Here is a 14,994-nt window from a genome sequence, read left to right on the forward strand (position 1 = left end):
AGTACATTTTGTATGAAGCGTAATAGCCCTTCATTCTAAAAATGTGCGCACGGTACGCGCTTTTACAACCCAATGAAATTACAAAAAGAAGTATTCAATACTTAAAATGACATTTTTTAGCTAGGATCATGAAAACACGATTTCTATGAGGTTTTTCTTTTATTTACCTCTACGTATTATTGTGGGACCTCGTGTCATTATGAATGTTACATTTCTTTGTGTAATAAATCTCATTCAGAAGAACGCTAGATTGCTGGTGTTTGCGTCCGTTCATCCGTCTGTTCGTTTGTCGTTCCGTCCGTTTGTTCGTCCGTCCGTGTGTCTGTTCGTCCGTTCGTACGTCCCGCTTCAGGTTAAAGGGTTTGGTCAAGGTAGTTTTGGATGAAGTTGATATCTAATCAACTTGAAACTTAGTACATGTTCCTTGTGATATGACATTTGTTTATGTGTGATGCCAAATATTTACATACATGTATGTAAATTGTGTCAAAGGTGTCGAAATTGTTATGTTTGTGTTTAAAAAGATTCATCGGAGAAGATTATGATGGACGAACAACAAACGTTTATAATTACCAGTATCACAACTGCTTCATTGAGCGAGGGGATAATTTAAACATGTACACATGAAAACAATCATCGGGCTTTATGAGTGTTTTGTGTATAGTTAAACACGAACAAACTAGTTTTTCCTTATTTGATTATGAAACTTAACCAAAGAATACAATAACTTCTCATTATCAATGAACCATCAGGATATGACCTATTTCTTACAGTATAAGGGAAATAGACATACCAATGAAAATGTAACGTTAATGAACAATACACAATAAAAGAAGATGAAAAGGTTATGTGAAAAAATTCTTCATGACAAACATGCACATCTGACAATGTTTATATAAACCAAATATAGTGACCTTATTGCTTATACTTTATGAAAAATGTACATAATGATCATAACAAAGTTAAACTTGCCAATAATAGAGGGGAAAAGATACAAGAGGGACAGTCAAACTCATAGATCGAAAATAAACTGACAACACCATGGCTAAAAACGAAAAAGACCAACAGACAAATGATAATACACATGACACAACATTGAAACTAAAAACTAAGCAACACGAATCCCACCAAAAACTGGGGTGATCTCATGTGCTCCGGAAGGGTAAGCAGATTCTGCTCCACATGTGGCAGCCGTCGTGTTGTCATGTTTATACAATAAATTAGCATAATATATGAGGTTATAGTATAAAAACCCTGCCCGACAGAAGTGTACACATTATAATAATTTATTGCACAACACTGATGAAAAATTTTTAGCGGTACTTTAGAAATCATAATTTATTCAAAAAGATAACTTGATTTATTACTTGAAGCTAAAGTTGAAAACGTTGGCTACTATTAAATGATTAAACTCCATCTGACTTATTGTACATTTACAAATCAGATACAATACTAAGGTGTTTTTTTAACTCATGACTAGATTACCTTGGCTGTATTTGACAAAACTTTTAGTAATTTTTGGTCCTCCATGCTCTTCAACTATATACCTTTGGCCTTCATATTTTTGGATTCGAATGTCACTGGGGAGTCTTTTGTAGACGAAACGCGCGTCTGGCGCAAATATAAAATCCAATTCTATGATGAATTTATATACATCTATATTTGCGGCTTTTTTCTCTGTCCGCATTGAGATTTACCAACATTGACACTAAATGTCATTAGTAAAACCAAATATGATTTAATGTTATATTAAGTTAAACGGGAAAAGGGATCAAGCTTGTTTACTCCTCGAGGTTCATGTTGTTCAGTCTATAGTTTTTCTATTAGATTTTTGTTTGTCTTTTTGTCGTTATTTTTATTTTGTGCAGTGTCGTTGTTCGTTTGTCCTGAATATTACTAGGTTATCGTTCGCCTAACTCGTCAATTTCTTTCAGGGGGTTATATTATATAATGACCTTACCCCTATCAGAAATTACGAAATATATACATTTTTATGTTTTATAAGGATACAGAAACAATAAGTGTATTGCTATTCTGTGGGTTTAACTTCCTAGTGTATCTACGGATATATGTAAGTCTAGGTAGGAGGACGAACCACTTCACATTTTAAAAATAGATTTGGAGCAGATCATATTTAGATGTATATTGCTAGTTAAACTACGTCCATAATCTATACATGTTTAACATACCTAATATTAATATAATTGTAAGCATAAACTGTCATCTTTTTCTCTGTTACATTCTGCTTGATATTATGATAGTACTGCAATGAATGATGCGCTTTTGATGCCCTCTTTATCGTCACAAAAATTGAGTCAAAAGAAAAGATATAAAAAAATTTACAAGCTCTGCCTCTGTCAATTGAAAGTTTCCATTTTTTTCTGCACATCGGTGTTTACTATTGATAAACCAAGTTAAAGTTGAAATCGAATTACGATGTTTTGTCTTTTCTTTTTGAAATTTGTGATTTATCTTTTTGTTTATTTTTGATAAATCTACATTCTAATATTTGCTTGTTTTCAACAGTATGTGTTAATGGTAAATGTTTTCAGTTAAAGTTAGAAAAAAATAAATGAATATAAATTTCAAGTTGTCAAATAATTTCATAATGAAGTATAAGTTTTACATATCCCATCCCATATAATTTAGCAGCGGATTAAGCTTTTGACAGTTTCACTGAAAATTATATATTTCTAAGAATAATTGAAACACAATTACAAAATTTATTATCTATGTTTATCTGTTTATAATCACACTTCAGTTTGTCTTCCTCCGGAAATCACGGAGAAGATGTGTACAAGTTAATACTGTTTTACCAATATAAAAGAATCTTATAAAACTTAGGAAAGTCAGATATATTTTGAATAGCTGTAAGAGTTCTCCACAATAGTGACTATTGTATAACTTGAGACATCAATACCGGTAAGTACATGTAACATAAGATGCTGGGCGTTTATTTAACCTTGGTAGTTTAGTTAATTATTACGGGAATGATAAGCTGTTGACAATTTTTTATTAAATGGTGAACATTGCCAGTGTTAATTATTATTTGGTTTTGTAGTGATAAATATCAAGACTGCTGTATCAATGCAGTTTCTATCATCATCATCTTAGCAACTCATTAAATACATACTTTAACTGTTCGTTGAGAGCATAGGCTCCGTGTTGAAGACCGTACTTCGATTTGAGTTTTGGTGTTTTAACGCCACTTTTAAGCACCGCATTTAGGCGACCTGTTTTTATTAGTGGAGGAAGCCGGAGTGACTGGAGAAAACACCGACCTTTGATAGGAAAACTGACAATCCTAGTCAATTTAGATTGGAGTCGAGTGCACACAAGATAGGGGTTAGAACACCACACGATAGGGGTCCCCCCCTTCATAACTTAATTTGGGAAAAATAGATTTACCACTAGGGATATATGTATAAATCGATTTTAGATATACAAATTTTGCAGAATTTTAACACACCCCCCCCCCCCCCACCCCAAACTATTTGATTTAAGTTTTTTATCCTACATCGATCTTTTGATGTCGTCCCTAACTTTCATAAATATTGTAAGCTTTTAAGCAACGCAGACTATTTTCATGATGTTTCACATATATACATATGCTAAAATAAGTATCTATTATAAACGCACTACTGAAATCAGGAGCTATTTGCCATACCATAGACAATTTTTGGAGCTGACTAGAGTTGTCCACAATTTATTTAATAAAAACATTTCACTGAGAAACTATAAGGTTGGATTTCTAGTGCAAAATATCGGAGATACTTAGGCGTGAAATAGTAACATCTTGCTTTCTATTTCACCGTGTAAACTTTTCATAAAGACCAATTGAATATGTCTAGTTTCCCATGAATATATTTCTTTTTTTCTGTATATAGATAGTATTAACTTTGTAAAAAGAAATTTTCGTTTTGGCAATTGTTTTAATAAATAATCTTACATGAGGTATCCTTTTTATATAACTGATTGTTCGAGTATTCCTCTGAACTAAACTTGTAAATTTAACTCACAGTCGTGTTATGGTCGCCTGTTGGTAAATAATTCCTCTAAAACGGGTGCTAAGGGCTGTCTTTTGCTTGCAGTGAGGTGGGACCATTTCAAGCCGTGTTGAATGCATCATCTAAGAGATGAAGAACAACGATAAAAGCGTTGTTCCTCTGCTTTTTGTGGTTTTTTCTGTGCATTTTCTGATTTTGTGTCATGGATAAATAATCCATATCCTCTTTGTTCTATCGTAAAGTTGAAATAAGTGCAGTAAGTAATATTGAATCATTTTTAGAAATCGATACATATTTCTTTAATTGTTTATGGAGGAATTTTTTTATTTTTATTTTTTTCTCACAACAAAACTACAAAACACATTTCCTTGTTAATCTTTTTATTTCCTTATGTTTGTATATTTTTCAAAAGTGTCTATTACGCATTAATTTTGTTTCGTCTCTCTCCTATCTGATTAATGATTCAGATTAGAGTCAGATGAATAACAGTGGAAGTGCTTACTTATAAAGGATGTTTAGCTAGCTAAACTAACCAGGTTTAATACTCCGTTCTTTACATAAGAAAATGATGCTTGTACCACGTCAGGTATATGACAATTGTTATTCATTCGTTTGGGATTTTGATTTTGCCTTTTGCCTTTTCCTCGGAGTTCGGTATTTTCTTTTCTTTATTAGTATAAAAAAGAAGATGTGGTATGATTGCCAATGAGACAACTATCCACAAAAGACCAAAATGACACAAACATTAACAACTATAGGTCACCGTACGGCCTTCAACAATGAGCAAAGCCCATACCGCATAGTCAGCCATAAAAGGCCCCGATAACAAAATGTAAAACAATTCAAACGAGAAAACTAATAGTTTTTTTTTTTATAAATTGCATTTGAATAACGATCCCATTTAATTATTTGTTCACTCTGACAATTTCTTTGCCATATTTTCTAACACGATAATGTTTAATTATCTCTTACAAAAACCCTAAAACAAGATGTTGTATATAGTTGTCAATAATGTTAAGACTTACAAAGCATACTTATTGAACAAATAGTATTATAGTATTGGTAAGTATCCTCTAAAATGAGATATTAAACCTGTAGAATCTAATTGTTTTTCATCAACTATACTGAATCATGTTGGTAAATCTCCACATCTGTATTCATTGAAAATAGAAAATGTATAGATTTACGAGGAAATTCTTGTCAGTGATAATCGATGAACATTTATTCTTTTTCAACAAAATAGAAATAAAGAATACCAGAGATACATGTACTTAAGTCTGCGACATATCTTGAATTTAATTTGGAAATTGATGATAATGGTCGTAAAAATTAACTTTACGACAAAATGAAAACATTTCAGCTTTCCAATTGTAAGCTTTACATATTTATGTAAATGAAATCTATATATGGAGTACTTATTTCAAAGATGATGCAATACTCTAGATCTTTCGTTTCCGAACATATTTTCTTGATAGAAAGTTGTTGTTTACAAGAAAACTAATTAATCAGCATATCATCCTTCGAAAGTTTGACGGACGCCATCACGATCCGATTGACCATTTATGAATATCTGTGGTGCCACAGATGACTACAGATTTGTGTGAATCGTCCTTAACTACAAAACATGTGTTAATAGTAGAGCAGAATCTGTGTATACCTTCGGACCAAATGGTACCCCCGTCTGGGGGCGGTCCCCCACTATTGATGCAGTCTGGACCAGACCCTACATCTATTGCATCTTTAATGCAGACCACACCTGTTCCTCCTATTTCATCTCTGATGCAGTCTGGAATGCCTCCACATATGCAACCCAGTAGAGGACCACCTTCTGGTCCTCCATTCATGCCCCCCAACCCCAACCCTCTTCACCCAAGTTTTGTGTTGTGCGGGTCTTTCATTTATTAGTTTAGAAAATCATTTTTGTATCTTTCGCCTATTTTATATCCTGTATTATTGATATATATAATTTAGGTGAATAACATGGTTTTCCTCACTGAAACCGAGAAAATAAAACACAAAATACAATGTTCTTTGCATTACAATAAAATGAAAGAGAATTCAATAGCAAATGAATTTAGGACTAGTTTTATCTTCACGAAAAGTAAAAAAAAGAATGATTGAAACATATTTTGTTTCTGCAGAATAAGTTTAACAGAAGCACACTGTAACGCATTTAAATTGTACAGGATAAAGGTACTTAAGAATTTTGAAGTGTGTAAGTTAATTCGTATAAGGTCAAAGATGACTTCGTTACGTAATCTGTGTCAGTTTAAGACGTGTAGTAGGTAAATATACCATTTGAGATGTGTAGAAAAGTAGAAATTATATTAACATGCACTACAAACCATTAAAAGTCTGAAATGGCCTATATCTGTACTCGACTGTACTGATTTTTACTCGACCAGTCTGAATTCGTCTGAGGTTTACTTGATAATACTCGACTGTAGTCTGAACCATACTTAACAGTCTGAATGTGTACTTGACCAGTACTTAACCATTTTATACGAGTCTGAACCGTACTTGACCTAGTCTGAACCGTACTCGACCTAGTCTGAACCGTACTCGACCTAGTCTGAACCATACTCGACCTAGTCTGAACCATACTCGACCTAGTCTTAACCAACCTAGACCTATTCTTTGTGTCTATCAACTGAATTTTATCAATTTAGGATTTTTTTTTAATAAAAATGAAATTTGAACAACAACTTGAAATTAAAAATGTATTCAATACAGTATTGAAATTAAAATTTCACAATAATCAATCATAATATAACTTCAACTCAATATTAATCAACACTTACATAATAATATGTATCAGCTTTTAAAATATAAATAAAACAAGCTGATCAAATAATCTAAAAAAATGAATTGTAACTAATATTTTCAATATTATTCAAAATGTTATGAATATTTTGGAAGTATTTTATGGTAACTGGACTATTTTCACCATTAACTTAAGCCTAGTATAGATTTATGGTGTCAGTTGAGTTCAGGTAATAATACAGTGAATGTTTTTTATTAAGATATATATATATATAAAATAGTATATAAAACAACTTAATAAATTTAAAAAAATGAGAGCTTAATTGTTTTGTTTTATTAAACCAAGAAGTTAATCTAATCAAGATAATAGAATTTCCATAGCAATCCTTGATAACCTTTTTAAAAAAGGAAATGTATTCCAAAGTAACAGTAAAAAAAATTTCAATTTAAGTATTTTTTTTTGTTAAATTAACATGCACTTTAATATGTTCTAATTACCTCAGTACATGTGTGTTTTACAGGTAAAAAGAAAGCCCTATTTTCTTAAATTCGTGTATTACTTATCTAGTACATACATGTATATTCGAAAGGCCTTGTTATTTAATTTAAACAGGATGTTGCAATTTTGAATCAATGTTATTTAGAATTTAATACCTCTGACCAGGTGTGATCTTATTTATGAGTTTGCCCCCAAGCAGAGGTTATACTTTATATTTCACCACTAATCAGAAAAACAATTTTATTTATTTATTTAATTTTATCCCTTTTTGATATAAGTTATATATAATATATTTTTTTTATCCTAAATATAATATATATTTTTTATAAATTTTGTTGGCTGTTGATATATATGTCAGTTAAAACGAAATTTATTTTAACAGTTAAAAAAGTAGAGTTTTTTTGGTCTAGTATGGTTCAGACTGGTCGAGTATTGTTCAGACCTTTGGTTAAGTATGGTTTAGACTGGAAAAATAGGTCGAGTACATGTCGAGAATGGGTTAAGACTGTTTCAGACTGGTCGAGTAATAGTTCAGACTATTTTCAATGGCAAAGATAAGGGTCAAGTACGATTCAGTACAGTCAAGTATGGTTCAGACTGGGGTCGAGTAATGTCAAGTAAAAGTCAGACAAATTCAGACTGGTCGAGTAAAAATCAGTACAGTCGAGTACAGATATAGGCCATTTCAGACTTTAATGGTTTGTAGTGATGGTAAAAGTTACGTGTTCTCTAATGTTATCATTTCGATTAAATATTATTTTATAATGTATAAAATTTTACAAGGAAATACAAATAATAAGTTTCGACTTAGCAAGATTTTACACATGACATAAAAATTCTAAGTATCATTTGAACCTTACAAGGGGTTCAATGTTTAGCAATATTCGAAACCGTTCTTTTCATCAACGAATTTTACGAAATATTATTAATGAAGATAACTTTTACTCAGACGTTTTTTTTCTAGAATACAAGTTTTGATATTTTTATTAACATTTCGTGAAATGAATATAACAACTAGCTGAATAAATACATATAACAGATATACATGTATATGTATGTAGTGTACGTGAGTCTAAAAAGAAAATTTAATTTAGTCGTAATTGGCTTTTGACTAACTATCAATCTCTGTGAGTACACTTATTACAATGCCTTTCGTCTATTTGGGTTTTTTTTTTTGTGTTAGTTATTTTTGTGCCTTGCACTGATTTTTTTGAGTTAAGCAATAACAATTTTTTCTTATGTTGTGCTGCAGCACCAATGTCCCAGGTTAGGGTAGGTTTAGCCCTCAACATTATTCCTACCCCAACTCATTTTTACAAGTCTGTAAAAATACAGGAACCTTTAGTACAGAGGTTTTCGCTGGTTCATGTCTCTGATATTTGCTTTTGTAAATTGTTTTGTTTAAATCAGGCCGTTAGTTTTGCATTTAAATTGTTTCAAATTATCATTTCGTGGTGTTTTGTAGCAGATTATGAGTTTTTCTGATTGTTGTAGGTTTGTGCTTGACTTATAAATGCTTACTACCACTTCGTTTTATCTCTGGTGGATATATAGCTGTCTCATGCATTGCCATTTACACCATATCTTCGTATTTTTTCACCAATTAAATCATCAAAATGGATGAAAATTATCATTTATACGAAACGTCAATTAAGGTTTAAAACAAATAATACACAAGGTGGACATACGGGGCGCCGAATGGGACTCTTGTGGTTTTGTACTCGAAATTCAATTTTGTACGGACAAAAGAGACTTTTTTTCAACAAAAATGAGTTCAGTTTAACAAAATTTGTAGCATACCACTAATTCAAAATTTTGGCATACAAAATTATCTTTCAGTGGACAAAAGTCACATTTGTCATGACAAAATTCATTTTTGTTACACAGACTTGACTTTTGTTACCTTATTTGAAAATTGGGCGACAAAAGTCAATTTTGTATGCAAATTAGTTTAGTTTGGATTGTGTGAACTAATTTGCATACAAAATCGACTTTTGTTACACAAAATTGACTTTTGTGTACCATATCAGGTAACAAAAGTCAATTTTATATGCAAATAAGTTTATATTTGCATACCTTTTTGACAAAATAGACTTTTGTCATTACAAAAATGAATTTTGTCTACAAAAATGAATTTTGTCATCACAAAATATTGAAGATCTCATAAAACAAGTTTGTATCACATAGTTTTGTAAGACAAAAATGATTTTGTTATGACAGAATTGAATTTTGTACAGAAGCACAAGAGTCCCATTCGACGCCCCGTAGGACACGGTACACAGATTGAAAATTTCTGTGGATTGCAACTTTTTAGAAACGGTATTTTTGAAAGAACTTGAGGAATACATAATGTTGTAATTTATTCAACCAACTAGTTTTAAACATGTGTTAAACGTGTGACATTTTCTCAAATCTCATTCAATGTATATGACTTTGTGTATGTGTATGACAAAAAGGCACGATTAGGACTCTGAAGTACAATGGTTAATCTGAAATGCGATGGTGTTTGCCTAAGTGTGAGGTCCTCGACAAGTGGGATAGACTTTGTCAAAGTTTGAAGGTCCTTTCGCTGATGTTTGATGGTCTATAAGACTATTATAAAATCTACTGATGTGCATTTTCTTGAGAAGATTTTTTTTATATTAGTTAGTATCTAAATTTGCATTCATCATTGTCCATAAAACACTTAAATAACATTTTGATATAGTGGTGTTTGATGGTCTATATGACTATTTCAAACTCTACTGCTGTGCATTTTATTGAATTTATTTTTTCTCATTATTAGTTAGTATTAAATTTGCATTCAGCATTATCCTCAAAACAATTATGGCATTTTGGAATGCATAATATGTTTGTGCATGGTTCAAATAAAGTAATCATTTCTGCAATAAGCAAATTAGGATTACTAGTATGTGACAATTTATATACTGTTTTCTCTAATTCTTCGTCAATTTATCCCTTTCTGCACCCATGTATAAAAAAAAATTAAGCAACGTGTGCTTCGTTTGATCTCAGTTCTTCATTGGTTAAAATCCGATTATGACGTCGAATATTCTTGTTTTTCTTGGGACGGCATGATAAAAGGCGACCATGCCTGATGACGTCACATAGAAAGAACACATCTTTTTGCAGATCAGTCGCAAAGAAGCAACAAGTTTGCCTGCGTATTGTTTGAAAATCATTAGAAAAACAGATTCTACCACCAAATCTCGTGTGATACGATATTTATCCACTCTCGACAGTTAAATTTTTTAATATTTTAGACGCTCGGAGAGCCTCGCGTTTTAAATTTGAAAATTTAACTGTCTCGAGTGGATAAATATCGTATCACACTCGATGCAGTGATAGAATCTATATTTGTCATCACCTGTGAGTACCGTGCTGATTTGCAAACCTTCAAATGTACATCTGTGTTGGTATCATTCTAGATATAGGAAAATATCATAATTATGTATGTCCTCAATTGCAGTTTCATACTGTATAAATTTACTACATACTCTCGATGATAAACTTGATAGCTGCTTCTAACAAAACATTTGATTTCTAAATTGACATGTTAACATTTAAAACCTTGAAAATATATTGCTTATTTTATCTATCGAACTTCCGAGTCACCACCAACGCACATTAAGCGTAACTTACACCATTATAGCGGCACCACCATCGCACTTCAGCGTAATACCATCGCAGTTAAGTGTGACCATCGCGGTTTAGAGTCCTACACATGTCCAAAGTTTGTTCTGTAGTTACTTTAGAAATCCTTACTAAATCTATTTCATTTGATATGAGTTATGTCCCATTTCAACAAGACGTACTTATTTGTTGCGATGATAGATCGGGTAATAACGTTCATATTAAATTGTGGGATCAGTCGTATATTTAATGATTGTCATCTTAATAGTCGAGTTTAGTTACAAATATGAGGACAATAGAGACATATTCAGAAGTTAAAAAATGTATATAAATAAACATGTTTCATTGACACTCATACCACATCTTCTTATATCTTCTAATATTTATATCTAATATTATTATTATTATTATTATTTGCAGGTCAAAATGCCCGGAGAACAGCTGACCAGTGTTTGGCAAGCTATATATAATCAAGACGGACCCGACAGTGTAACCATTAATAAGGAAATATTGAAATGGTTTCTGTCAAAAGCGTCGTCTAGATATGAATCAATTCAATTTTCTGAACGCAAATTTTTCAAAACGTTTTCAGAGGCGACTATAAAATTCAGTGATTTCAAAGAGTTTGTAAAGAAAAATATACGGGAACCTGGGGTTGCTTTTTCAAAAACTTGCAGTGATTTGGAGGAAATGAGTTGGAGCATCCTTAAATCTGGAATAAAAAGTAAGCTGGAAACCGGAGATGTTTACAAACTATGGTGCATAACAAATCGTCTGATGGATGAAGATACTTATCCACCAGTGATCTTCCGCGAGGATGCAAGTTGGCTTCTAGATAAAATTCTGTCTAATCTAGGACATAATCTCAAATCTTCGGATGATGTCTTCTCGAAAGACAAATTTACTTTCCAAGAAATGTTATTTATTATGGAGGATTTTGCCTTGTCCAATACATCACAGCAACAAATAAACACATGCATTGACGGTCTCTACATGTGGTTGGTTGTAGAGGTAATGAGAAAAGGCAAGGTGTACAAACGTACTAAGAAGCAGGCAAATTGGACAAACTGGGTGAAACGTTGGTGTGTTTTGACCCCTCAGTGTCTTCGATACTACAGTAGTGACAATAACTCCAACCAAAAAGGCGAATTCACATTCATTAAACATACCAAAATAGAAAGCCTTGAAATGTACAGTGGTTTTATGAAAAATCTTAAAGGCAGATTTAGGCTGGCGAATGTCCCAATGCTAGAAATGGAAATAGCTGTCGATGACGAAACTGTGAAACGGGCCTGGTTATCTGACCTAGAAGAAATAGTTCAGTGCGTCAGAGATAAGACAACGCCTGTTCAAAAACTCCTTAAGGAACGGCATTTGAAAAATGTGACAAAAAGGAATAAGAAAAATGGAACAACTAACCAAGTAGAGGATATCGATTCAGCTCTAAATAAAACAAAGCTTCGAACCGATGCACAGACTAAAAAGCATGTTTTCAACACCTCTATTGAGATAGTGGAACCAGAAAAGGAAACACAACAAAAGAGTCCTTCCTTGGAAAAAGAAAGTACAGAGAAGATAAAGGCAATGTTTATGAAAATTGACACGAATGGAAACGGCCAGTTGGATAAAAACGAATTTGCAGACTTCCTTCAAGGTCTTGGATTAAACATGTCGGAAAAAGAAAGTAATCTAGTTTTTAATTCTGTAGATACAAATAAAAGTGAACAGATTTGCTTCGAGGAATTCCAAATCTACTTTTGTAATCACGTCATGAATGAAACGGAAACTGCCGAATGCGTCAACGTAATGCGAAAAGCATTTTTGGAGGCTGATCGTGACGGATCAGGAACATTAAACTTCCGGGAGTTCACGGAATATGTTTGGGAAAAAAACAGAAACGCAAATATGTCAAAAATTTTGAAGTCTTTCTCGAATGTTAGTACTGACGAAATTTCGTTTGAAGATTTTGAAAAGTTGGTAGCAGGCAGTGGAGCAGAGGTTTTTGCGCCAATATTAGAAGAGGAAATAGAACAAGGCACTGATTCCTCTCTAGATGATTTTCAAGGCCGCCTTCAGAGGGTGTATGATGACACAGAAGCAAATGAACTTACTACCTATATAAGACAGCGATGGAATAAATTTGCTTCATTCCGAAGGGCTGGAAAAACAGGTTCTGTTGTTATGAGCGGTGGACACGGAATGGTAGCAGATATTGTCCCAGGGCAGTATAGCTTGATTGACCTTGCTTGCTTCAGTGACCTGCCTCCTTTGGAACCAAAGCATAAGGTAGTAAAAAACACACAATGGTTATCAAGTACAATATCTGGAAAATCTGGAAAGATTATATTTCCACCTGAATTTGACAAACAAATACCAACAGAACAGGCCACATCAGAACTTTTGCGGTATTATGGTTGCAGTTTTGCTGATAGTCAACAAGAACAAATATCTTTGCTCTTCCGTCACGGAATTCAGGATTTCACTTATGAAAACGGATACTTGGAAAAGTACGTAACGGCTACAAATGGTGGGGCAGGAATTGAAAAACATGATTTTTCACATTTAGATTGTCCTTTGTCAAAAGATTCGGGATTTTTCATTCTTGCAAAATACGTGGAAAATGGCGACTTCCACATAACAGCCTTCCAACTTCCTGTACGTCATACACTATATTGCCCCGGAGGAGTAATTCATTGTAATGACTACCTCAAAGGGACATGGAGGACCATGCTGTCAGATGAAACAGACATTGACCACGTGCATCTCACACACATCTTAGAAGAAGGACACGAAGAAAAGTTTAGATTCGAGTTTACATAACAAATTACTTTTATTTTAAATTGTTTCAATCAGAATATCAAATTTGTTTTAATTAAGAGGATGAAGGTTGCCTTATGTAATTATCCAATTTTGTTATTTGAATTTTAGAAGTAAATGCTTTTACAAATGCTTTTCTTTTCAAATTGAACAAATATATCTCTTTAGGTTCATCCAATCAAAAATGGTCGCATTTCCGTCCTATATGTAAATTCAAACATATTTTGAAGTCAACTATATAGCGAGCCTAAATTGTGTCAAAGTCAACTGATACCTCCCAAATGCGTTAACTTTAACTCAAAATAATTAAATAACTAATGAATTTGGTCAAAAAAGTAATGCATAAGTTCTAAGAAACAAGCGTTTGCCAAAAACTTTAACTTATTGAGACGTTTCTGTTGTTCCGCTTTTTTCCACTTTATAATATTTGATGGGTTTCCCTCGGTTCAAGGTTGTAACCTGGATTTATTGTCTCGTAATAAATTTATGAGTTTTGAACAACGATATACTTATGTAATCCATGTCTCATATAGTGCTATATGTATTATACAAGGGTCGAAAGAAGGAAGATGTAAATGAAAGCTGAGTTTACTATAATGTAAGCTCTTATTCTGTCATGCTTTTGTAGACTTATGATAGGTGACATTGCAGTTGTATGATAAAATTTTATGGTTTTATAACTCTTCAAACATTCTCATAATATAAGTGTTTATCATGTTGTAAACCTTATCTGTAATAAGTGGTGCGATTAGTGCTATTTATATATAGCTTTTGTCTAGTCTTGCCTATAAATATCGTGATTAAACTATACTGCTTTCCTTTTTTATATTATACTTACGGTGCACAATTCTTCATATATTGCTATTAATATCTGATTTAATAAATGTTTATTAAAAACAAAAATAAAATGACAAAATAAACGAGAAAGATAGTTCAAATATCTCGTAGAAATGAGTGAATAGTAAGCCAGCAATGTTAAGGTTAGAGTTAACTTCCTGGAAGTAATGATTTTAACTCCTTTTATGTGAATAACAATCGTTCAAGCTTTTTGGCGTTTTCTAATCATTAGTATTCCATTTCTCTGAAAGGAATGTGATATTTTGTACTAGGGTTTTACACTTCCATTTAACAGGAAGTTTTCCTCGCTTTGTATATTTGTACTTGTATATATCAAATAATTTCCTTAAAGTTAAAAGATATCTTAATATATCTCTAAACTTTAAGAAAAGTTATATTGTTAAGAGATATAACAATATATCCTTGTTTGTTTCGCGG

General features: G+C 32.4%; 1 protein-coding gene across 1 annotated transcript in view; it reads left to right on the forward strand.

Annotated features, from left to right (window-relative positions):
* LOC143085634 (uncharacterized) overlaps nt 1-14,527 on the forward strand; it is a 29,311-nt gene extending 14,784 nt beyond the window's left edge. The window contains exon 2 of the mRNA XM_076262109.1: nt 11,323-14,527. Coding sequence (XP_076118224.1) covers nt 11,329-13,722 — 2,394 coding nt within the window. The 5' untranslated portion in view covers nt 11,323-11,328 and the 3' untranslated portion in view covers nt 13,723-14,527. The remainder of the gene's footprint in view (nt 1-11,322) is intronic.
* Nucleotides 14,528-14,994: the final 467 nt, after the last annotated feature.

The sequence above is a fragment of the Mytilus galloprovincialis genome, chromosome 8 (genome assembly GCF_965363235.1).
Source record: "Mytilus galloprovincialis chromosome 8, xbMytGall1.hap1.1, whole genome shotgun sequence".
NCBI lineage: Eukaryota > Metazoa > Mollusca > Bivalvia > Mytilida > Mytilidae > Mytilus > Mytilus galloprovincialis.